Source organism: Falco peregrinus, chromosome 7, assembly GCF_023634155.1.
Source record: "Falco peregrinus isolate bFalPer1 chromosome 7, bFalPer1.pri, whole genome shotgun sequence".
Taxonomy (NCBI): domain Eukaryota; kingdom Metazoa; phylum Chordata; class Aves; order Falconiformes; family Falconidae; genus Falco; species Falco peregrinus.
This window is the reverse complement of record NC_073727.1, coordinates 35,788,982-35,812,633: the sequence shown is the minus strand read 5'-3', so window position 1 is coordinate 35,812,633 and position 23,652 is coordinate 35,788,982. Positions and strand designations below refer to the sequence as shown.

At 36.6% G+C, this 23,652-nt stretch overlaps 1 protein-coding gene across 6 annotated transcripts; it reads left to right on the top strand.

Annotated features, from left to right (window-relative positions):
* Positions 1–6,169: 6,169 nt before the first annotated feature.
* TMEM244 (transmembrane protein 244) lies at positions 6,170–22,981 on the top strand. 6 transcript variants are annotated; one of them, XM_055811219.1, is made up of 7 exons: positions 6,189–6,379; positions 10,413–10,508; positions 11,212–11,297; positions 11,840–11,913; positions 15,503–15,628; positions 17,439–17,483; positions 18,364–22,981. In XM_055811219.1, exons 2-7 carry the CDS (start codon positions 10,488–10,490, stop codon positions 18,456–18,458), a joined length of 447 nt encoding a protein of 148 aa, XP_055667194.1. In that variant the 5' UTR covers positions 6,189–6,379; positions 10,413–10,487; the 3' UTR covers positions 18,459–22,981. The 6 variants fall into 6 exon arrangements, with proteins under 6 accessions (XP_027652796.1, XP_027652798.1, XP_027652797.1 ...); XM_027796993.2 differs by lacking the exon at positions 10,413–10,508 and having other exon boundaries at positions 6,189–6,374; XM_005230281.3 differs by lacking the exon at positions 10,413–10,508 and having other exon boundaries at positions 6,192–6,379.
* The last annotated feature ends 671 nt before the right edge of the window (positions 22,982–23,652 follow it).

Below are 23,652 nucleotides of genomic sequence, written 5' to 3'. Positions count from 1 at the left end.
TGTCTGCTTGTAGTACTTAAATGCTCTTTGTTACTATACTACTCCTTGCTTTACTATTATTACCATATGTATCACATCACAGCAAATGTATCTGACATAGGGAAATGCTGTTATCTTATTATAGAGAGAAATGTCTCATTGCTTCAAACTCAAAGTGGCAAAGACTTCTGCCCTTTCTTCTGCACAAGAAATTCTACACATTTCATAAGAAGCTTAAAAAAAACATTAAACCCAGTGTTGGAATACAGTATCCTTAGACCTGATTTTGAAATACTAAAAAGATATGAGTCCTGCATGTCTAAATTCTACTGGGAGCCAACTCTGTAATGATGGAGATGAAATACTTGACAGCCAACTGATGTCAGTCAGCCTAGAAGACATGCCAAATAGCTAGCAGTAGGTAACCTTGGTGAATGACAAGAACCAAAGGGTAACAAAGGGTCAGAGATGAACGCAGGTCTTCCAATTTTAGAGTATCCTGAATTGACAGGAGATTCCCCCGAACACTGAAAACTTGAGCAAAATGATGTGAAAAATTTCATTTAGAGAAGACTTAGGCTGCTGAAATTCATATTAGGATGTCATTTGCTGTTATCCTGCCGAAAACCATTTAATAATGAATTCTATTAAACTGGAGCTATACTAAAGAGCTGTTGAAATACATTTTGGAGATGTCATAAATACAATTTCTTTTGCTTGTTTTATGACAAATATCAGCTGGCTCTAATGTCAGCAGAGCAGTAAAATTGAGTAAAAATTCTTTAGATGAGAGAATTTATCAGGTTCCTGAGCTTAATGATATGTCTGCTTACACTATAACAGTCAAAAATGTAAATATACATAGACGTTTCGTTGAATTGCTGAATGCATCTGTATTCAACCTCCTATTCGGTGATCACAGACAAATGCTCAGTTCATTGGAAATATACTTTAGCCCCAATTGCCAAACTTGTTGTGATAAAGTGACTTGCATTCTGTTCTGAGCCATGAATCATGGTCACAAGAGTTAATTAAAGTTTTAATGGCAGGGTCAACAAGGTCAAGTGAATGAGTTTGTCTGTATGTAATTAGGGCAGAACGGAAGATAATGAAGTTCAACAGGTGTAACTGAGAGTAGAAGCTGCCTGTTGTATTAGAGTGCTTGACTTAAAGATTCAAAATTGCTTTTGGAATGAAAAGTTGTGGAAAATACCTTTTTACTTCTCAATGGAAGAAATTTTTCTCCAGAAATGACAGGTCTGAAAATAAGACAACGTCCCAACACCATCTTTACTCTTACTTTCAAACCTGCTGAACTCAAGGATATGAATAACATGCTTGTTTCAACAGCACAGATTTTTATTGTCTAGGTAAATGCAGTGTATCTATGACTGCAGAAAAATAAAGGTAAATGAGAAAATTTTGAAGATGGAAATTCACCCTGGGAATGCTTTATTTTACATCAGATCAGTTTTAGAATTTCTGTATTTTCTCATATTGAAATGATGAGTTCAAACTGAAGATGGCAAATAACAAAAATCATGAATTTGTGGCACTTTTCAATCTAATAAGAAAATACATAGTTTATCCCAATTCCTCTATACAGCCATTTCTTGCTCACAAGCTTGCTGTTTTTAAAACAATCACTTTCCTCAAATACTGATAAACAACAAAAGCGTACTCCATGAACAGGACAAACTGCATGTGGAATAATTCACTGCATAATCCTAAGAACCCAGCCTAAAAGCACTGAGGCAGGTTTCTTTAAACTCCCTCTTTGGAGAGCAAAGGGAAATGTGTGGATGTGTAAGTGTCCCAGTAGCCCTTCCCCCCAGCTGTGTATTAACACATTTATGACAGCTATTGGCAGTGCAAATTTCTTTCTACTACCTTGCCAGCGCTCAAATCAGCCCTTCAATCAGAAGGTACGCTTCTGCAAATGAAAAAGGGGTTCAGTGTCCATGCCCAGTCAATCCTGGTTTCTCTCCTCAGGGCACCAGAAAGAGATGGTTAATTGGTACCGTGTATTACTGCACTGTGGACACCTGCCTGCAAAGAACAAAAATGAGACCATTAGGTCATTTCATAGAGGCTCTACAGTTACATATACCCCAGTAAATTAAAACAGTGACTGGGGACATTCATGGGCACAGAAAGGGGATCGCACATTGAATCAAATGGTGGTGGAAAAGGTTCTTGCCTGTGCTGGAGCACAACTGGGAAGGCTGGCACAGGCCTGGGCTGCCTGCAGGCAGCCTGTGGGCAGCCACCCTGTGTCTGCTAGAGGACACACCAGTCACACCGTGCCACATGGCCCAGCAGTGTTCACTGCACTATAATAGTACTAGTATCAACCTAGTGTATTGTTACTTGTTAAGCTTTCAGGTAATGTGTAGACTTTATGGTTGAATCAATTATAAACAGGTAATCCCATAAAGAGATTTTTCAGTGCTTCACTGTACTCTACCAAAAATTCCCACTAACACTAGTGGAGATGCCAGAATATCTTCAAAATGTAGGCTTGTGGTAATCAGCACATTAAGCTTCTCAGCAGAAAGGCCAAATATTGATTCATTTTTTTTTAAATACAGACAAACTTAGTTCTTAGACATACAGTGGGGCTAGGGTAGAAAGTTTACATTGCTGCAATTGTGTTATAACTTCTCTCTGGATAAACAGAAGATTCCATTTTCAGTTCTATCAGTCCCACACCATTCACAAACAATAAAATTAATTTCTAGTTTGAATAAATAAACCCTACTAAATTGGTTCCTCTGCCAATACTATCAAGCTTTATATTGAACTTGTTCACAAAGCCAACAGTGTCAGTTAACAAAACAAAATATGTTGTTTACTGGTTTTGCTATTAATTAAGACAGCTCCTTAGATACAAGTAGCTCATGGGGTTAATTATCTCTAGAAGTATCCAATTCATTTGCAGTTTGTCAATCGAAAAGAATTTTACCAATTTTTTGAGTCTGATTCTTTTAGCATTATGAACATTTTAGATTTTGTGAGCTTTTACACTGAAATTGAAGGAGACAACTTTTCAGGAGCTGAAAGTCCCTAAAATTCACCTCTTTCTGAATCAATTATTGAAAGCTTTTTTACATGATACAATCAGAAATGAGAGCATTCTTAAAAGCAATCCAACAAAATTTGGAACTAATAATAGACTGACACATTCAAAGCACATTTCTGCTTCCACTTAATTCTCAGATCTCCCATCCCTCAAAATTCATCCATCTGCAGCCAAGGTTAAAGAAGGAAGGAACCTAATTGCTTTAATCTTCATGGAGATAGAGCCTAGACCACAGAAGATTCGAGCTCCTTCCATATGGGAGCCAAGCTGTCATATTAAGGCTGTATAACGCATGTACCATCAACACGAAACTGTATGGACTGTCTTTCATAGGATACAATTAAGTTATATTTGCTAAAGTTGTAACACATTCTATGTCAAGAAATGTTAGTGCTTTTTACTTTTAAAAATGCATTTTAATCAAGTTCCCTTCACTGCATTGACAGTCTTCCAGTCACTGCAGTAGAAGAACAAATACAGTGACCACTATTTATTTTTTATTTACTTTTCTAAGCTCTTCTATCCTTGAACACAGTGGAAGTATAGTTCCTCCCTATCAGCAGATGGAGACAGAGTACACACGTTTTGATGTCATCATCCATGAGTTAGTTAAAAATGTCTCACCACACAATGCAGACAGCATCCATTGCTCAATCTTCGTGTTTTCTTGAAGATTCCAGGAAAATGAATCGACATACCTTGGGTTTTAGTTATTTCCCTGATTTTAATTTTTTTTTTCAGGTTTTGGAATTACCTAAGAAATGTGATTCAGGGTCCAGCTCTGTTTCTTAAGGAACTTGTGTTTGTACTTGTGCTGTAGCAGAAACAATAAGCGTAACAGCAATACAAATCACCTGTTAACTTTCATGAGAGGTATTAATGTAATATTGCTATATGATGTAGTTCTTCAAATTGTTGTTAATTACTTTTGCAATGCTGTTTGACAGCATCATAAATTGTGGACTTAAATGGGAACATTCTTAAAAAAAACCCATAAGTAATAAGCTTAGGCAGCAAACTTAGCAGGAAGCTAAGTTCTCACAGTTCATAATTACAAATTGACTTTTTGTTTTGGTCCAGGTAGTAAATAGGAACTAGGTATTGCCTGGGTAGTATTAAGTGCTGCTATCAGTTTCTTCAAAAGAGATATAGCCCTACAGAGGTATCCTTTATTTTACTTTCAAAAGGTGTTCTCCATCCTGCAATTGTCTGCAGTTATGACTTTGTCAATGTCTCTCAAATCTCATCCATTACCTATCACTACACAGCCAAATAGCGTTATTTATTAACTGTTCTCAAACATGTGAGAGTCAGGTATCAAAATCCTACCAAAGTAACTATTTCCTGGATGTTTCCATAAAGCAAACCAGTACAAACTCTAGGGGTTCAGAAATAATGGAACACTACTTTTCCTCTTAGCCTTAATAAAAAACTGTAGTGTAAAGCTTCAAAAACCAGTCTGTGTTTAAAAGTAGGGCTTGTTGAAACTGAAACTTATCATTTCTTTTAACCTCTATTAAAACTTGCCTTCTGTCTCCCTCTGCTGAATACTTGTCATATTTCATATAGTTGACCCAGTAAAAAAGAATTTGAAGAAAATAAGAAATACAAAAAGTGATTATTCCGTTACCTCATCATTTTTTGCTAACAGTAACACATCTCTCCAGTTAACGTTCACCATGGAGTGATTTAGTCAGTATATTGGGTCACACAGTTTCTGCCACTTCCAATTTTGATTTGCACCTGTTCATTGGGCTACTACAGTTCAGGTGTTTCCAATCTTGAAGCAGGGATACAACAGAAATACTATCCTTTCCCTTAGATTATTTAACGTTTTCAGCTGTGCAATAGGAATGGGAGGAACCTCTTAGCCTCCTCAGCAAATCCATGCCTACAGCTTCCATTACATTTCAGTCAAACTCAGTAACTTTTGGTTCCATCCTCAGTCTTCGGTTAAATCGACTCTTTGTGAAGAAGTCAGTCAGTGAATGTAAACTCTTGTTAAGTTTAATAATGGTTTTAGATTAATGCAATCCATTACTTTTTCAATTATCTTGCTACTTAGAGATACTGCAAAACTTTCTGTGAATTGAATTTTGTTTTCAGCTGACACTTTGGGGTAAATAAGATGCTCTTTGAAACCTTTTGTTCCTTTTCAAATATTTTTCAAATATTTTTTTAATTATTCAAATAAATATTTCTTCATTAATTTGCTATTTGTGACTATTGCAATAGTTGAAGCAAATTAATTTAGTTTTTTTACATTGTTTCAGTCTACCCCTTTGACATCACTTAAGCTCTCAAAATAGGACTTAACTGATGTAAAGATTTTTGTGCTAGCATTTTGCACAGGAAGGAAGTTCACACAATGGTACTAGTAATTTCTCTGACACAATCTGGAATCCATGAGTGAAAGCTCATTTACTGAGTGCAGACTATATTTTAAAGCAGATAACGTTTATTCTGTATGATTTAAAAAGGTATGAAAACCCTAATGAAACTTGCGCATATTACGTTAGTGACAGGAAAAAAAGGTCGTTCTTGGTTCAGTTTCAGAAGTGCTCCCTTATATGATCTCCTTTTTCCAAATAACATAGCATACTGAATCATAATGTGTCTGTAAAAAGTCTAATCTGAACCCATTAAGGAACTGCTCAGTAGAAGTTGGATCTGCTCTAAAGCACATTACATTTCTTTCTAATGAAGGAAAAAAAATATGGTTCAGGAAAAGAAGAGTCATAACTTAAGTCTGGCATTTCTTTACATAATTATACCTAATTCAATGTGAATTACACTTGATGTAATAAAGGGATAGTCAGAAGAAAAACATTAGCAAAGAACATTATGAAGAATGTACCAGTCCACATCTACAGTTAATAGAATTAATGTTAAAAATTGTAAAAATAATTAAAAGTAGGAAGGTATAATAACCCCAAGAAACTGTGATCAAATGAATGCTGAAAAAAGCAAATAGCAGGTAGAAAATAATATTAATAATGTTGTCTTTCAATAGCCAAGTTGTGTTATAGATATGCTTTGGCTGACTGTAGCTACAGAAGCACCAACATTAAATGAACTGGTAGGATTTTCTCTTTGCTCTTCAGCGGCTTACGGTTAGCTTGCAGATGGCTTCTGTCTCAATGCATTTTAATCCAATCAACCCACCTCACTCTGTCCTATGCTCACCTATAAGAATGTTTTTTTGGGTGAAAACCAGCTGCTTCTTCCTGCTGATGTTGGCGTACGGAATATAGCAACAGCTCTTCCTTTCAACATCATGTGTCCATGGCTCTCAAGGTCAAAACTGCTGAAAGTAAGGTAAAGAGAACTGAGTTTAAGTGTTGTATGTCACTAGACAGTATTTAGAGAATTAGCTATTTGGGGCTTGAAAGAGCTGTTGTTTTATTTTTTACAGTGTTCTTCAATGTTCTCTTCCTAAAAACCAAAATTAAAAGGACACTTTACACTATAGTGCTGGTAGTAAGTACTGCAAAGTACATCTTATAAAAAGGATTTCAAAATATGTGATGTAGTTCCGTTTATGAGATATAGTCCTTGGAAGTGTCTAATAAAATCCTTCATTTGATGACACCAGTGATTTCCTATGATTCTTTAAGTTGTTTTAGCATATAATAAATGACCCTATAATTTTTAACTTGTGCTTTTGCTTTGAAATATCTGAGGAATTAGAAAGGAAAAATAGTTTGAAAATAAAAACTATTCTGGGAATTTAAAAAAATATGTTTAAATTTCAGGGGAAAGATCAAATAAAAAAGCCCGAAGTAGAATGTGATACAAATGGAAAATTTTCAGAGGGTTTTCATTTTCATGTTACATGCATTTCCTTAGCTTACTTGACTGAGCAAAGAATGCTATACCTAATACATTACTACATCCCTAAAACAGGGACTAAGGATATTCTGGGCACAAAGAGAAAAATCCTGGGCCTTTGCTGCTGATGAAAGTTTGTCACTGACTTCAAGAGAGGCTAGGAATTGACCTACTGTAATTAGAGGTCAACAGGTCATCAACACACTGCTGGTCTTCAGTGCTGTGATTTTCACTTCAGTCCTGTCTCACCACTTTTATTACAGTATGAATCTACATCTAGAGCAGATAAGGCTTCAAGCAGGCAGTTGCTAGAGGATGGGCAGTGGATAAAGAATTACAGGAAATGTGCATCTGCTCGGAGCAATGGAATGCAAATGATTCCCACTGAAAATGTGCTAAAGATTAAACTTCTGATGCTAAGGGATACTTTTTGGCGGTAGGAGGTTGCATGGCTGCCAAACTTGCACATGACATTGTAGTCAATTAATATTACAGTGCCATGGTGTACACCATGGAAAAGAAGGGATCAAATGGGTTATTTGGCCAATTTTCATTTAGAATAAGACCAAAGATGGTGGAAATAGGAAAGCTGTATTTAGCCCTTAGACCAACATGGCTGAAAATAATCATTCTCTGGTTTTGCTTGGCTTTGTTCTGATGTAGGCAAAGAAGAAAAGAGTAAGACTGTCCTGGGCATTTATTTATTGACAAATAGGTTTATACAGGCATGATTGATTTCTCTCCTATTGCATTAGAAACTAAAGCTCCTTGCTCTCTCTCTTTATGGGAGATAGATGCACTATTCAATATTTAGAATATTACAATATTTACAATATAAAAATAAGTAGCTTGCTAAATTCACAGTATCCATGCTTCTGTCAATGTCAGACAGTTCTGTAAATGTCTTGTCTACCGCACAATCATTCAAAGAACTAAGACCAGAAATGGACATTAGAAATGTTTGAGTGAAGCTTCATCCAGAGAAGCATCTGGTTTTGCTTTGAATGCTCTTATTTCCAAAGCCAGTTTTTTCCACTGGCCGATTGCCTTTACAATTAAAAATATCCTTCAAGCATCTTTTGAATTTGTCTAGCTGTAACTTGTAGCTGTTTACTTTTTGTAGCTTTTCTGATAGATTAAAGAGTACTTAAGTACCTGGTATTTTCTGCCTGTGAAGGTACTTATCCATCATAATCAAATCAGCCCTTAGAGCTAAACAGATTGACCTCTTTAGGGCTGTAGCCCTAATGAAAAAAAAAAACAACCAAAAAACAAAAAACCCCAAACCATCAGCTCCCTTTAGTTGCTCTTCTCTGCACCTTCTTAATTTCTTAACTTACTTTAAAAATTGCTGGCACCAAATTGGATGCCACTTTGTCTTTGCAGTGCTGTGTTTAAAGGTAATACTTCTTCCCTATTTCTATTCATATTCTCCCACTTTAAAACCCAAAGCCTTAAGGGCTTCTTTTGTGTTGCAGCCTTGCAAAAGCAACTCATAAAAGCTAGCTAGTGTGAGCTAATGCTCATCTACAGCCCTTTTCAGAGACACTGCCTTCTTGAATAAGGGCTCCTTTTACCAGCATATAACAAACCAAATCAAAATGGAAATTGCACTTTAGAGCTGGCTTACATTTTACATTTTTCACTGCAATCTCACCTGCCAACGGAGGTTTATTTAAAACTGGGGACTTAAAAAAATATTCCATACCTTTTCTTTTCTTTTTTTCCCTTTATTAATTTTGAATCACATGTCAAGAATATTATCCAAATTTATCCTCAAAATCCACAGCAATGATAAGGGCACTCATTACCAGTTTTGATAAAAATTCTTGAATAAAAGCAAATAAATAAAAAAAGCAAGTCTTTTTCAAACTTTGCAAAACGGAAATTAATTTGGAAACTTCACAGTATCATATACATTTGGGTTTTGGTTTCATTCCTTTATTTAGTCTTAGTTGTTCTCCAAATAATTCCTATTCCTTTTTAGTTATGAATATGCAATTATTTCCCCTACCTCAGTCCCTGTAACCAATCTACACACGATTCATTTTATTTTTCTTCAGAACTGAGTCCCATTCCTCTATTAGCTGTTACCTATTTTTTCAAAAATTTGATCCCATTGGAAATATTGTCACCATTCAAAGAGATAAACCTTGGCTTCTTTTGCGCTGATATAATGATTCACTACATGCAGTCCACAGTCTCTACTTGCCATTCTAATACACTGAAAAATTGCATTAAACCCCCAATATTTTACTACTTCATTTATGCAGGGCCACTTTTCATGGATTTACTTTTGAATGAATATCCATATTTGGAATATTTCATCATCTTAGTGCAAATTTTTTAATTTTAAATTTATTTTTTATCAACATAGACAAGAAGTCCTGTAAAACATCAGAACTTCCAAACTCACTTGCTGTCAGCTCAATTCCATTCATCTTAGGAAATTCAGCATGGGATCTTGCAGACCACATGAAAATGTGCAGGGTTAGGACCCATATTTACATGTCCAAGTGTATTTACGTTATAATGGAATCACGATAGTAATTATGTTCCCCTTAGATCATTATTGCATAATGGACCATAGTTTGGAGATCTATGGTGGTCTTACCAGATAAGTCAGGTAAACACACATTTGCTAGTTTCCAATTTTTGAATGCCAAAGTGGATGAAGGGCAAGAAAAGTCTTAAGTCAGCACATGTGTTGTACTTAGGCTAAGAATTTATACAATACTCTACTCCTAAAATGGAAACTGGGGTGCTTTAATATCAAAAAGCAAAATGTAGTCACGCATCCTTCCATTGTAAAGCACCATGTAGCACAACATTAAAGATGGACAATATGAAACTAGTAGCAATTGTTTCTACAGTCACTGTCTTTCTTATGACTGCTTTCTATTTATATTTTTTCAGAAGAAAGTAAAGAGCAGAAGATACAGGATGGAGGGGATAGGCAGAGAAGAAAATTACTACAGAGAGAGTCAGGAGTTAAAAAAATAAGCCAACACAAAAGGCAAGAAACAGAGAAGTTAAGAAAGAGGAAAGGACAAAGAAGACAAGATAAAGCACTAGCTAGCGTAAGAAAATGCAAGACAATCTGGAGTCTATAGAAAAGAAAAACTGATTTTACTGAGCACTTTCCTGGCTGCAGTAAATATCTTCAGTTCCATGTTGTTAAGCAAGCACACAATATTGCCAAAGCAGTTGCTCGAGTCTGGTGAATAGAGATCTCTACTGCTGATGTCTAACATTTCCCTTTATAAAACAAAAAAGCCCAAATAAACATCTGGAATGTAATTAATTCATCACAGAAAAACAAATCAAAGTGTTCTGCATTAGCAAGACTATTATTATTACCAAAACATATTAACCTTCAAAACATAATTTTACATTATACTTATGGGAATTAATATAATCCTAGGGTCTGCATAATTCAGAAAGCCAACTTAGATGATCAGAGGTATGTTAACCATGCTTCACTTGAAAGGATCTCAAGGCGTCTTATGAACTTTATCAGGTGAAGGCTCACAGGTTTTTCTCTGGCTGCATTGCTTCTGACACTTCAGTTTAGAAATGAAGACAGCGAAATGGAATGGAAAAAAATGATACCAAGGTATCTTAGCAAATATACATCCTTTGTATAATTCTCTAGATCGTGTTTCTCTTTTCTTAAAGACACAGTATTGGATCATAAGATAGTGGTTGCTTTATGAAACATATTTTTAGGGGTATTTTTCAATTTGGAGTTGGAATTTATTTAGAATAAATTCACGAACATTGAAATTTGAAAAATCTTTAACAAGATATCCCTTGTTACTCATTTAAGTTGTCTACATCCTTACCTTTGCAAGTAAGCACTAGGGTGACATTTTCTACAGGATGAGAAACTTAACTTACTGCTTTACCACTTTCTACATTTTATTTGCATACGGTTTCAACATACTTGCAAGGATGGCATTTCTTTTAAGTTAAAAACTAGGCTTATTTAAGCATCTGAATGATCTTAAACTCTCAAGGTCTCCTGTGTAATAACTGTCAAGAAATGTCCTCATTTTCTGAACACTTATAAATTCAGTAAGTTCAATTCAAAACCAAAGAGCCATGCATTACAACCACACACTAGGAGCTGAAATGTAACAAAGAGCTGTTAGCAACTTTTATGTAATCAGCAACAGCAAAAATTCTGTCTAAATATTTTATTTTCTAAATGCTTCCCCCCCCCATTATGATTGATAGAAATCTGGAACTGTTTTCTGACAATTACATACCTGATGTAAACACGGCATTAGGTTTTTACTGTCTTTTTCCCTTTGGAGGTTGTTCTGGTGAACCTGTTGATATGCATGGTAGTTTTCTACACTGTGTACTATGTGGTCCTATCTGTGTGCTTCGCAGTATTCAGGTAAGATTCCTTTGTCTTTAGTCTAATACGCTGGCATACTACAACTGGATATAATGGGTAGAGTGATGACTCTTTCAAGGAGGCATCCCGACTGGAGACATGCAGTCCCAGTTATTCTGTGAACATGTTTTTCAAATTCAGTTAAATTGTACCCGAAGCTTCTTTCAAATGCACAAGCTGGCAAACAAACTCAAAACTAATGTAAAATGTTGGTCCTAATATACTTCCTTGCACTTGCACTATGTAAATAAATGAATGTAACAGAAAAGATGACATGAAAAAAGGAAACAAAAGATTTTGTAGTCGATAAAAAAGATTAATTCTATTCCCTTTTGAAGTTATTAATTAGCATGTATAGAGCCAAATGTAATGAATAAAAATGGGCAGGAATAAGACCACAATACGGAGTGGGATGTAGAGAGCTTGTAAAAGACCACAGTATTCCATTTGAAATCATATTTAAAAGCACCCATAATATGTTATATAATCGCTAAAGCATTACTGAAAATCTCTGGTTAAATTTATTCCTTCTATTTCCACAGGATTAAAATGTTGGATGGTTTGGCACCTTTTGATTTTAAGACAAATCCCTCGTGGATTAACCCGTATTATTTAGGTAACTGAAGTTGTTTGGTTTATTTCCTCAGTCAAGAAAATAGATTCTGTCTGGATTTAAATTCATCTTCCTTATGGACAGTATTTTGAAGCTATTTTAGTAATACTAATGATTTCTGTATTTTAAATGCTTATTCATCTTGCTGGCACTTCTCATTTCTGTATTGATACTTACTGTTCAAGTTATTGTCAGGCTTTTCCTTGAGTTGTTCTTCTGATCTTGCATCATCGGAAGAAAACGTGCTGCTTTGCTAGGATGCTTCTTTTGCATTGCAGAATAATTACCTATTCTCTGTGAAGTTCCTTCACAAAGTTGTTAAATTTAATTTTCATATTGCAGCAAATTTCTTAAGACTCATTGGATCCAGATCAGAATAATATGTCACATTTAACTAACAGAAATTTTGCTTTGGTAATGCCTGTATATAGGGGGCATTAAAATTTCACAGTTTGAATATAGCTGAATCCCTAAACATATCTTTATATATCTTAATTCGAATTTCTGCATTTTTGTTTGAGGGTCTCAAAATATATCCTTTTTCCTAAACTGTTGTCCCTAAAAAATTATACATGATTATTATTTCATGCATACATGAAATTTTACCAGATTTGTAATCTGTTTTACAAAGGGGAAACCACATTATCTGTCAGTAAAGTAAGTAAAGCTCAGAAGTAAATTGGTTGGCTCATCAGGTTAAAAAAGAGTAATAAAGATGCATGGATATTTGTGCAGTGTCAATACTGATTTGAGAAGAAAAAAGAACATTTGTAGCAGTGGAAAAGAAAATTAAGCCATATTCCATTAGAACTACTTTCCAGGGCCCTAATGTAACCACTGGATCTCAACATGATTATTTTTGCCCCAAACTTTATCACCTAGTTTGATGCAGCACGTTTATATGTCAAAGACAGGAACTATGTCATGCAGCTGTCCTTTCTGTCCACCCAATGAAATAACATGGAAAACCAAATATAACAGGATCTATTTAAAGGAGGCTATGGGCACAGACACAGACACAAAATGAAGGTCTCTGAATGATGTTGCAAATGAGAATTCCTTTACTCAGGAGTCTTACTTATGCCTGTTAAAAACAGAATTATGTCTTTAAAACATAACCTCAAAATAAAAATGGAAGTCAGCTCAGAACTGAGGTATCATTACTGGCCCAGTTTTGTAAAAACCTTTACAGAATATCTGTCTATACTAAGCATACTTTTTAAATTATAAAATTATTGGTACAATTTTAATGGATACTATCATTGTGAAATATGATAAACTAAAAATACTAAAATGCACTGTCAAATGTTAAGATTTTTGGAGTGTTATTTCCCACTTTCCTAACTTTATTTTTCCAGTTACTTTTTTCCTAGTTTTTACATTTTTTTAAAGTGGTGGATGAAAAATCCATAATATTGTAGGAACTAATTGATCCTATAAAGAAAAGAATAAAATTGAAAGGCGCAGAATGCTGCCAAATGCATAAATTAAATACAGTGAAAAAATAATGATGGTCTCTCTAATCTCAGCTACCATAATCTTAGGTATTACTTTACTGCAACAGTAAAAGAAAGAAGTAATTCCATTTAAAATGTGACTATTATATATACCTGTGTACTTCGAGATAAGAAAAAAATGCATTTATATGGAAAATTATAAGACTTAGAAATGCACGATTATGGCCTGTTGTGTGGGAGCTCAGGACTACAGCTAGAAGAGACCTCAGCCAGTTGCCCATGAGCCAGCAGTGTGTCCTGGTGGCCAAGAAGGCCAGCGGGATTGTGGGGTGCATTAGGAGGAATGTGGCCAGCAGGTCGAGGGAGGTGATCCTCCCCTGCTACTCTGCCCTGCTGGGGCTGCATCTGGAGTGCTGTGTCCAGTTCTGGGCTCTCCAGTTCCAGAGAGACGGGGAACTGCTGGAGAGGGTCCAGCGGAGGGCTACAGAGATGATGAGGGAAATGGAGCATCTCCCTTACGAGGAAAGGCTGAGAGAGCCGGGCCTCCTTAGCCTGGAGAAGAGAAGACTGAGAGGGGACCTTATCAATGCATACAAATATCTTAAGGGCAAATGTCAAGAGGACGGGGCCGGGCTCTTTTCAGTGGTGCCCAGCGGCAGGACAAGGGGCAATGGGCACAAACTGCAGCACAGAAAATTCCATCTGAACGTGAGGAAAATCTGCTTTACCTTGAGGGTGACAGAGCCCTGGCACAGGCTGCCCAGAGAGGCTGTGGGGCCTCCTGCTCTGGAGACATTCAAAATCCACCTGGGTGCAATCCTGTGCAACCTGCTGCAGATGCACCTGCTTTGGCAGGGGGTTGGACTAGGTGATCTCCAGAGGTGCTTTCCAACCCTCACCATTCTGTGATCCTGTGATCATACATTTTCCATTCAATCCCCCTGCTATACCAGGTAGCCACCCAGCATAAAGTCAAACTTCGTCCTAAAAGTGGTTATTTTTGATCCCATTACCGTTAATAGCAAGTAAACAAGCTGACAGCTAAGCACCACTCCATTGCTGTGTCAAAGAGCACAGCTCATCAAATGCCATGATGAGGTCTGTCACCCTTGTCAGCATAGGTGCTCCATGCCTTCCAGGCTGCTTTCCTGTCCACGGGGGAGGCACAGCTTGCCTGTGCCATTACTTTTGTGGAGCTGCACCCTGTGCCAGCAGAGGTGGTCAGCACAAGTGGGTGGCATGGCATGGCTCAACACACTCCAGAGAACACAGCAGAGGACAGAAATGCACCATTCTGTCACTGAGAGAAGGAATTTTCTTGATCAGATAACTTTAACAGTCTCTTTTGGCAGCATAATGTAGTTATTATCACTTTGCTGGTAATCCCTATACACGGTTTAACACAACACAGAGCTAGCTGCAGAATGTCGGGCACAGTGACAGCATGGTAGCTGTGGCAGCCTTGCTGTCAGCACTGAAAAAAGCCAGGCTCCTGGTTGGATGTACCATGAGATCCATATGAATGGATTGCCTCTGCTCACCTTGTAGGCTCTCTGCTCTATCTCCCTTTGCAAGTCTTAAATTGTTCCGAGATAAATAAATCTATCTATCTATCTATGTTCTGGTGTGTGTGTATATACATATATATATATATGCAATGAAGTCAACAGGGACAAAGCCATGCCATTTCTTACCAAACATAACTCCTTAAACAAAAAATTCTGTTTTGTATGAGACAAAAATTTTCTATGTCAATATCGACCAAGTCTATTTGGCATCATGTGCAAAAAGTGTGGATGGTCCATAAGTAAAATTTCCACACCATTTTTCCTCTAGGCTATGTAAACTGGTCATAATCCTGTCATTGGTCATAATTCTGTTAATCTTCATGTTTTTACATGAAATATCTAACATTTTAAAGTCTATAGGCAAATCAGGAAACAACCCATGCAGATGTCTGTGACAAAATTAGAACATTAGTGTAAATTAATTAGAATTAAAACATTAGTGTAATATTTGATCTTGTGAAAAAACATAACAACCTCTGACATTTTAACTTCCTATTGTTTTCATTTTGAATATGAGAAAAAGCCTTCCAATACTGTTTGATGTAAATATCCTATTTTCATTTACAGTTCTTGTGATATCATTGGAAATAACTTTCTTCATTTGTGGTTTGCTGTTTGCCCTGATTGTGGAAGAATGGGTTTGGGATTATGCTGTAACAGTTACTATTATTCATATCATCATAACTTCAGTTGGTAAGTAGGTTTACTGCTAAATACATGTATAGTATCACAAACTGAAGGACCAATTAACTATGATTCATCTACCATATTACTAGACTCACTCAATTTTTCCTTACAGCTAAACAATGTATATCTCTACTTTCCCTCCATTTGATTCATGCATGTATTTAAATCCTGCCATTTAAAACTTATTCCTAGTTTTGTTGCAGAATTTTCAAACCCTATTTTCTTATTAAAAAATCAGTGGTTTAGTTCATAATCTAACAGTTTGGATCAAACGGCTCCAGCCTAGATACAATTTCAGCATCTGTGAGGTATGTTTTTCACTAAAACAAGTCATTAATAGTTGTCCATGTCCTGACAGTTTTAAGATCTGCTCATTAACACTTCAGCTCCAGTTCAGAGTAAAAACAAGGCTTGCTTCAGCAAAGCCAATTCAAAGTTTTCAAGTTAGATCATTTGAACTAAATCTCATCAAGGAAAATAAAGCATTTTACCATCCAAGCATCTTTTTTTTCCCCTGGAACTCTTCCCCTCAAAGGAAAGAAAAGGGAAAGAATTCACTGCTGCAAATGAGACTCGCCATCACTTTTTGCCAGCACCTGGTAACCTGCTCCCTCTTCTCATGCTGTTTAGCAGAACACTGCTATAGCTGTTTAGGAAATATACTTTAACCTCATCCTTGCCAGAAGCCACTTGGGGATTCTTTTCTCTTATAACAATGTGCTTAGTATGTTTATTCTAGAATTTAGAAATGGGGAAAATACCACTGAAAATTAGGACTCCTTTCGTAGTACATCAATTCATTTCATCTTCCCTTTTCCAATGCTTTGTCCATTTGTCTTTTAGCACTTTACACACACGGGGATTCCCCAGTTCCCATGACAAGTTAAACCAGAGACCAACAGAGTTCATCTTAGAAAATTAAGCATAATTTTTCATCTAGGGAATTTGATTTCCTGGAATTTAAATTACTGTTATTCCTTACAAATAACTTTGGTATTTTAATCAAGGAATTTACAAAAACTACAACAAAACCTGCTTTGTACATTATATATATGGGAAGGTATCTTCTATTGTTATATTAGATTATGCATTTTAATGTCCAAACAACCCCAGATTTGTTATTGTTTCTTTTAGATGGCCAACCAAAGCTCTGCTGGATGACTCTGGGCTGCCAGCATATGCAGTGTGCCTCCCAGCTCACTTTACTGCCTCTACAGTCCTGCCAGCTGTTTGTTGTTTTTTGGGTGTTTTTTTTTTTGGGGGGGGGGGGGGGGGGGGGGGGAGCAACATTGGGTCATATAATGGCCCTGCAGTTAGCTGATCATACAGTGGGGATGCGGGTCAATTTGCACGAGGCAAGGGCAAATGCCTGGCACAGGAAAGCTCGTGCTGTGCAATAGTGCTAACTTGCAGTGCACAGCTCCAGCCTGCCTGTCATGCACTGCATCGCCAGGCAGCTTAATTTATTTGGATTGCAGCAATCTGTAGGCACTCTACCAGGGGATCAGTGTCTCTATTGTACTGAACTGTGTACAGGTAAGTAATAAAAAAGGCATTTCTTCCACAGAGAGTCTAAGAGGTCCATTTAGCACACACTTATTTTAAGGTTTAAGACTTGACTTCCAGTGGGATCACTCACCAGGCTAAGCTTAATGGTATGGCCAAGTATCTGAATGATCAGGACCTAAATATGCATTTGCAATTTCAATAAATGTAAAGTATATAATTTATAAAACATAACTAAGCAGACCTTTGATAACGTAATGTTTACATGTCCCCTTCCTTACTGTTTAAAAATGTGTACTTCTCCTTGCAGTTATGTCTGAATTCCCCCTGATGTTACACTGGTGGCTGGCATTAGGTATAATTACATTCTTTAATTTAAATTGTTAGACTCTGTGTAGAAAATTAGTATTTACAGTATCAATTGTTTCTTTGTTTCTACTAAATGTCTGTTGTCTCACTAATTTGAGAATTTTCAACATTTAAAGAAATACATGCTTTTTATTTATATTTCTTTTAATGACACAGGCAAGTAACACTGGGCTAACATTTGTCTTACCTTAAAAAAATCTCGTGTTTTAAGTCCAGAGTGTACTTAGCTTATGTTAATCTTCTAAAAAACAGCAGATACACTCACATTCTTAAAATAAATCATGATTAAGTCCTGACTAATCAAACCATCTGACTTAATTCAGGTGTCAAACACACAGTTGCCCAAAGTAGTCTTCCTTGCTACCTTTTATAGTCAGTGGAAAGAAGCAGGCACCTTCAGAGGCAAGTTTTATAAACACTATGCACAGGTACTTACAGTAGATGAGATAAATCCCCATTGTTACGTTTTCTTAGAGTGAATGGCAACCCCAAATTTCTGAATGTTTAATTTTCTGTAAAATGAAGAGCATAGCTTTGTACTAGAATATATTATCTTGAAAAATAGTTAAGGGAAAAGGACTGACTTCTGTTCTTTCTTATATGATGGATAACAAGGATTGACAGCTGCAATAAATTCCTAAATGATGGAGACAGGCAAATAAATTCCCTGTCCTGCAACTGGCTTTTGTATCAGCTGCTGCTGGTGTTGATATCTTTGTAGGTGGTTAAAGCTTTGGGAAAAATGTTTAAGTAGACAGGCTGTTTTTAAGAAATTGAAGATAAAAGAATGTCTGTTTAATATTTTAATATAACATTTGTATTCCACTATAAAAATTAATATAAAACAGTCATATATTTTCTTTCAGGATCTGGAGTCATTTCAATGATTTCTGGAGGACAGACTTTGGCATATTGCTTGTTCAAAGACAACTTCATTTACCCAATTCTAGATGATTTTTGAAAAGAAAAATTAGAACTTGTTTTTATATTTATATTAATTCTGTGATTTGATTAATAACATAATTAAAATTAAGTTAGCAACTGACTTTGTAAGGCTAATGTTTAGCTTACCAGACATCTTGTATCTCACACTTGTTTGCAGTGTCAATGTCACTACTTCTAGCTTTTGTATGTACATTTTCCATTAAGCAGCTAATTAGACAGGTTATCTCTTTTTTAAAAAAACAAATAAACCATAAGGAGGATGAGAGTAATGGTGCAACACTTGCAAAATCCTACAAGGAAAAGGAAAAAACCAGATCTGAATATAGCGTTTTCAGAGTGCTTGTTATCTGTTGTATTTTATGAAATGCTGACTCTAATTTAGGCTGGAATCTGACCTCTCACAAGCACTGCAAAGCTCTAAAGTCACCCTGTCTGGCATAAATCACTGTAGGTTTAAAGCAGACTTTACTGGCAAACCCCTGGCAAAGAATAATCTGTGAACAGCACATAGCTCTGCATCTCTTCCCGTCTTAAAACTCTCACCTGGAAGCTACCCAAGGAAACAGCAGGCAGACCTGCAATCCCCATGTCTGGTTGCTCCCCTTGCTTCCAGGGATTCCACACACAAATACTTTCTAGAATACCTTCAGGCTATTCTCTCATTTGCTAATGATCCATTTATGGTCTGGGGGTGCTGGAAGAAGGAAAAGCAAATACTACTGACAGCCACTTTTTTACATATCCCTTTCTCCCTCCCCCAGCTGCAAGGGGCCAATGCCAAAGCATGAGTTTATGGGCAGTGGTAATTAAAAACAACAAACAAACCTAAGTAGTGGCTTCAAGTAACTCTTTATCTCCTTAACCATAATGAAATTGTAACAGGAAAATTGCTTGAAGGCAACTTCATCTTAAATATGATACCAGTGATTTGATTTCAACTGCACTTTGCTTAGAAGCGCAAGACTGGATTGCTGTTTGCACAGGAGTGCTAAATGTTTCATTTGCCTTAATCTTACTCAACAGATGATGCCTCTGAAGAATCTGTCCCCTGTTAATCTAATTAAACATCTTAAAATTTATTGCAAGTTTTAAAATTTTCAATTAAGTTTTAATACTGAAACTACATATACAGTGAGAAGCATTTTGCCATTTTGCAGAAGACTCCCAAAAGAATGAGTTTGTCTCTCATGAATGACAGATATGGAAGTCATTTTAGAGAGAAACCAGGTATGTAAATCCATAACACTGAATAGATGTAGACTTTACAAGTTGTTCAGCATAATAGGCTGTATACTGAAGCCAGCAGAGATAATTCCAGAGAGTGAATTAACTGACCTGCACTGATCACTGGTCTGAACCAGGGACTGGTTTTAGTTTGACAGATTTGTATCTCCAGAAATATTAGTGTGCAGATAACTAACTGGTATTATTTGAAAAATGTTTGCACTTTTCTTCCAGATTTGTTTCAGTTCAGAGCTATAAAAATGGATGGGAAGGAAGTACCATCTAGTGTAAATTCATACCTCTGTCCTCGTCCTCACACTGTGTGTGTAGGTTATGTGCCATGTGGCAGAACATGAGTGGATTAAATATAAAGTTAATCCACAGGTGGAACAAGTTTCTATTTTTAACCTAACAGGATTTTCCTCTATGTGTGTCAGCCCAGCTGCACCTTGTTGTAGCTCTTTTGCCCAGTCCTGACAATTTAAACTTTTGTTTTCTATTTAAAATCTTCAATCACCAGCAAGAGATACCTTCAGACTAATATGACAAGTGCTTTAGTCCATGGATTTCTCCCAAGCATGTGCAACTAGGCCACTGCTAGCAAAACAATCACAGCAAGAACTCCATCAAGGATTAAAGCCTTAGTCCAGCTATTAGAGTTAATAGCTTTTTGCATTGCTTGCAGATACAAAATGGTGAGACAATTTCAGCATTATTTCTTTCATCTCTTCCATCACTTTTATGTTGAGCACCAATGATAAATGTTACACATAATGTTTAAAGTGTAGAGAAAGTTCATATTATACAAATAAATATTTATCAGGTAAGCAGTATGCGCTACACTTGTGTGGACATTACCTGGTTAGAAGCCTTCAAAGATAATATCTAATACTGTGTGGTCTCTAACTGATACACCAAAAGAGTACTTTTGAATATGACAAACCTGGCTGTTTCTGGAACAACAACAAAGTGACCCACCTGAGCAATTTGCATGTGACTAATTGATAACAGTAAAAACACAGGTGGGAAAGAAGAGCTGCTGGAGGAAAAGAAGCGCGTCGTATGTTTCGCAACAGACCTGCCAAAGACTACAAGAAAAGACCGCTACAGAAAGCAGAAGGAAAACAGAGAAAACAGCAACAGGGATATGTGTTTGAAAAAAATGTCACAATGAAAGCAAGAAACAAGAAGACATAAATAGTAAATATTAGTGAAAGAAGTAAAAATCTACAGATTGAACTTGTAGCATTGGAGTCTCGTGACATGAGACTTGTATGTCAGTTGGATGCCGCAATCTTTTCTGCTGTATACATGATTTTAGAAAAGGTGGGCTCCACATCTATAGTTACAACTATAATCTGTGATGTTGTGCCTGGGGCTTCTGACCCAGGATTTTCAGAATTCTTTGCTCTCTGCCTCAGCCAGGCACAGGAATATTGTCTAATTTAGTTGGTGTGGGATCGATGTTGTTATTTAACGCCTTGTATGCCGTCTAGTAGTCACAAGTTTGCACAGATATCTGTGGGGGTGTAAACAGTCTAGAAAACATTACAAGCAGGTGGAGGCTTTATCTACTCCCAGGCAGAGTTTGCAGGGAAGAAGGTTAGAAGTTGCAAACATTAGGTACAGAAATCAATGGAACAGTACACAAATGGCATAGCTTAATAATACCATACTTAAAGTAATTTTAAGATTTTTTTTTCAGAGGGAAGAAACTCCCTTTCATTGTATCCAACCACCTACTAAGACTCCTCAGTTCAGCCCTCTCTCTAAATGGCTCTGCATTCATTCTTGTTCCAAATGGTGGAATTTCTTATAACAAAAAACATGAGTGAAATGTGAGGGTTTTGGAGATTCTAAGCTTGTATTCCTATGCTAATAGCACTGCATTCAGTGTAATGTCAGAGTTCAAACCAATTCAGAAAGTTGTTCTGGGACCAACAAACTAACTCAAATTTGTAAAATCAGCCAAATACTGAACTGTGGAGTACAAAATATGTAATGATTTTTAGTTGGCATTTTTGTAAAAATATGGGTTTAAATACTTCTCATTTCCTAGTGAAGCAGAGAGCTGGTTATTCAAACTAAGCCTGTCATTTTTCCAGCTCTGGAAATTGCTTGATCAACATTTCCATCTCTTTTTTATTCAAACTTTTAAAAGCAAGCAAAACAAAACCCTACAGTACTCACTATTTCTGTATTCCTAAAAATACCAACAACTACTGCACCAATAAATACAGAAAACACAGTATGCATAATACTAGATCACCAGCAATGAGTGGCTGAGTCACCTGCACTGGAGTCTCCTGCATTGGATATTCAGGCACAGGATTCCTGTAGCCTGTAGTCTCTTGATTAGAAACGGCCATCATAACCCAGTGAGCTTCATTAAACTGAGAGAGCATGTGAAAACCTTACCTATTCCTCATCCTGTCATCTGCTATGTATGTTGTCACACCATAAAGTTAGATCTTCGTTAATCTCCGTGGGTATTTAAAGCTCTATTTAAATATTTTGTATCCTCCAAATGTGACTGACTGAGAATATTTATTTCTTGGCTTAAGATCCTGTGTAATGATCCATCTGCTCGGTAATGGCTAATACCCTAATCTCTTCTTTTTGTGAGCTAATCAAGGTCCCAGACAGCATGCAGTCTCATTAGATGTCAGAGAGGATAAAGGTCTTAGGAATGGTTATAAAATTTGATGGTTTAATTAATACCTTTATTATTGGCTTTAAACCTTTTAGTGTGAGGCTATGATTTTAAGATGCAGACCCGTGTCCCAGCCTCTCCTCTGCTTAGGGAGAATGATATGGATCCCTTTAGAGTCCCTCTTCAGGTGCACTAGGATAATTATGCCTATGCTGTAGGGCAGGCATGCTCTGTGAAGGACTTACATCCTACTTCATCCATTCTCCATGAAGAGGACCGAATTACTACCTTGCAGTCATCTCCCAGTTCACACACTCTGGTTTCCTCTGCCTACAAGGGTGAAAGAAGGGAAAGATGTGTGCTTGGATGACATCCTGACATAGCTGTGGCATGGCATTGGCTTGGACTGGGAATTTGGGAAGCAAAACTAGGACACCAACTATGGACAACCAAAATCTGATGAAAGGCCTTGGCCCCAATCTTTAAAGGTTGCCTACGCCTAGAAAACAGTCACAATCAAATACGATGGTTAATTGGCGCCTGTAAGAAGTATGCAAGGTACTTTCAGTCTCTTGCTGTCATTGTCCTGAATCCAAGATAGTCACAGCCTGGGCATTACTTTTCAGTATTTTCCAATGAAAATAAATCCTAATATGAGATTATTTCGTATGTATTTGCAAAGTGATTTGTAAACAAAGGGTCCACTCCTGCTTCCAACAGCAAAGGCCCCATTATCTCTATTGGAGCAATACTCTGTCAAAGAACCACTTATATGTACCCAGACCCGCACTCAGAGCTCAGAGACCCATCACCAGATTTTCAGCATCAAAAGGGGAAGTGTTTAAATATAACATGGGTGATGGCAAAATGCTCATATACATTAAGAATTACGAACTTCCTAGCAGTCTTCAGACACCTTTGCACTGAAATTACATCAGTAGCTTTCAAAATACGCTGAAAAGGTGCTTTGACTAACTTTATAACCTTGATGGGGGTCCATACAAAGATGTACCATTAAAAATGACAAAAAAGATCAATGTGTTTGATATCTATTATGATATTAACCGAAAAAAATATATTGTAGATATTAGTCAAATTACATGAGCAAATTCAATAGCAAATAATATTTACATTAATATGAATTTAGTATTTAAAACTAATCTGAATTCTAAGGGATTGTTTTAACACCACTTCACTGGAAAATTATAGTGAATCCCACGAAAGCGGGGAGTATTTTTTAGTACGTTCCCAGGGGCAAGAAGGGCAGACAGTGAGTGGTAAAGGCAAAGGGAAACAGGCATTTCACGAACATAGCTGCTTCAACACCCAGAAG

Coding starts and splice junctions, on each gene's coding strand:
- TMEM244 (XM_027796993.2), top strand. CDS start 6,240: ATGCTCACCTATAAGAATGTTTTTTTGGGTGAAAACCAGCTGCTTCTT. Junction 11,298..11,839: donor GTGTGCTTCGCAGTATTCAG/GTAAGATTCCTT, acceptor CTATTTCCACAG/GATTAAAATGTTGGATGGTT. Junction 15,629..17,438: donor TATCATCATAACTTCAGTTG/GTAAGTAGGTTT, acceptor TTCTCCTTGCAG/TTATGTCTGAATTCCCCCTG.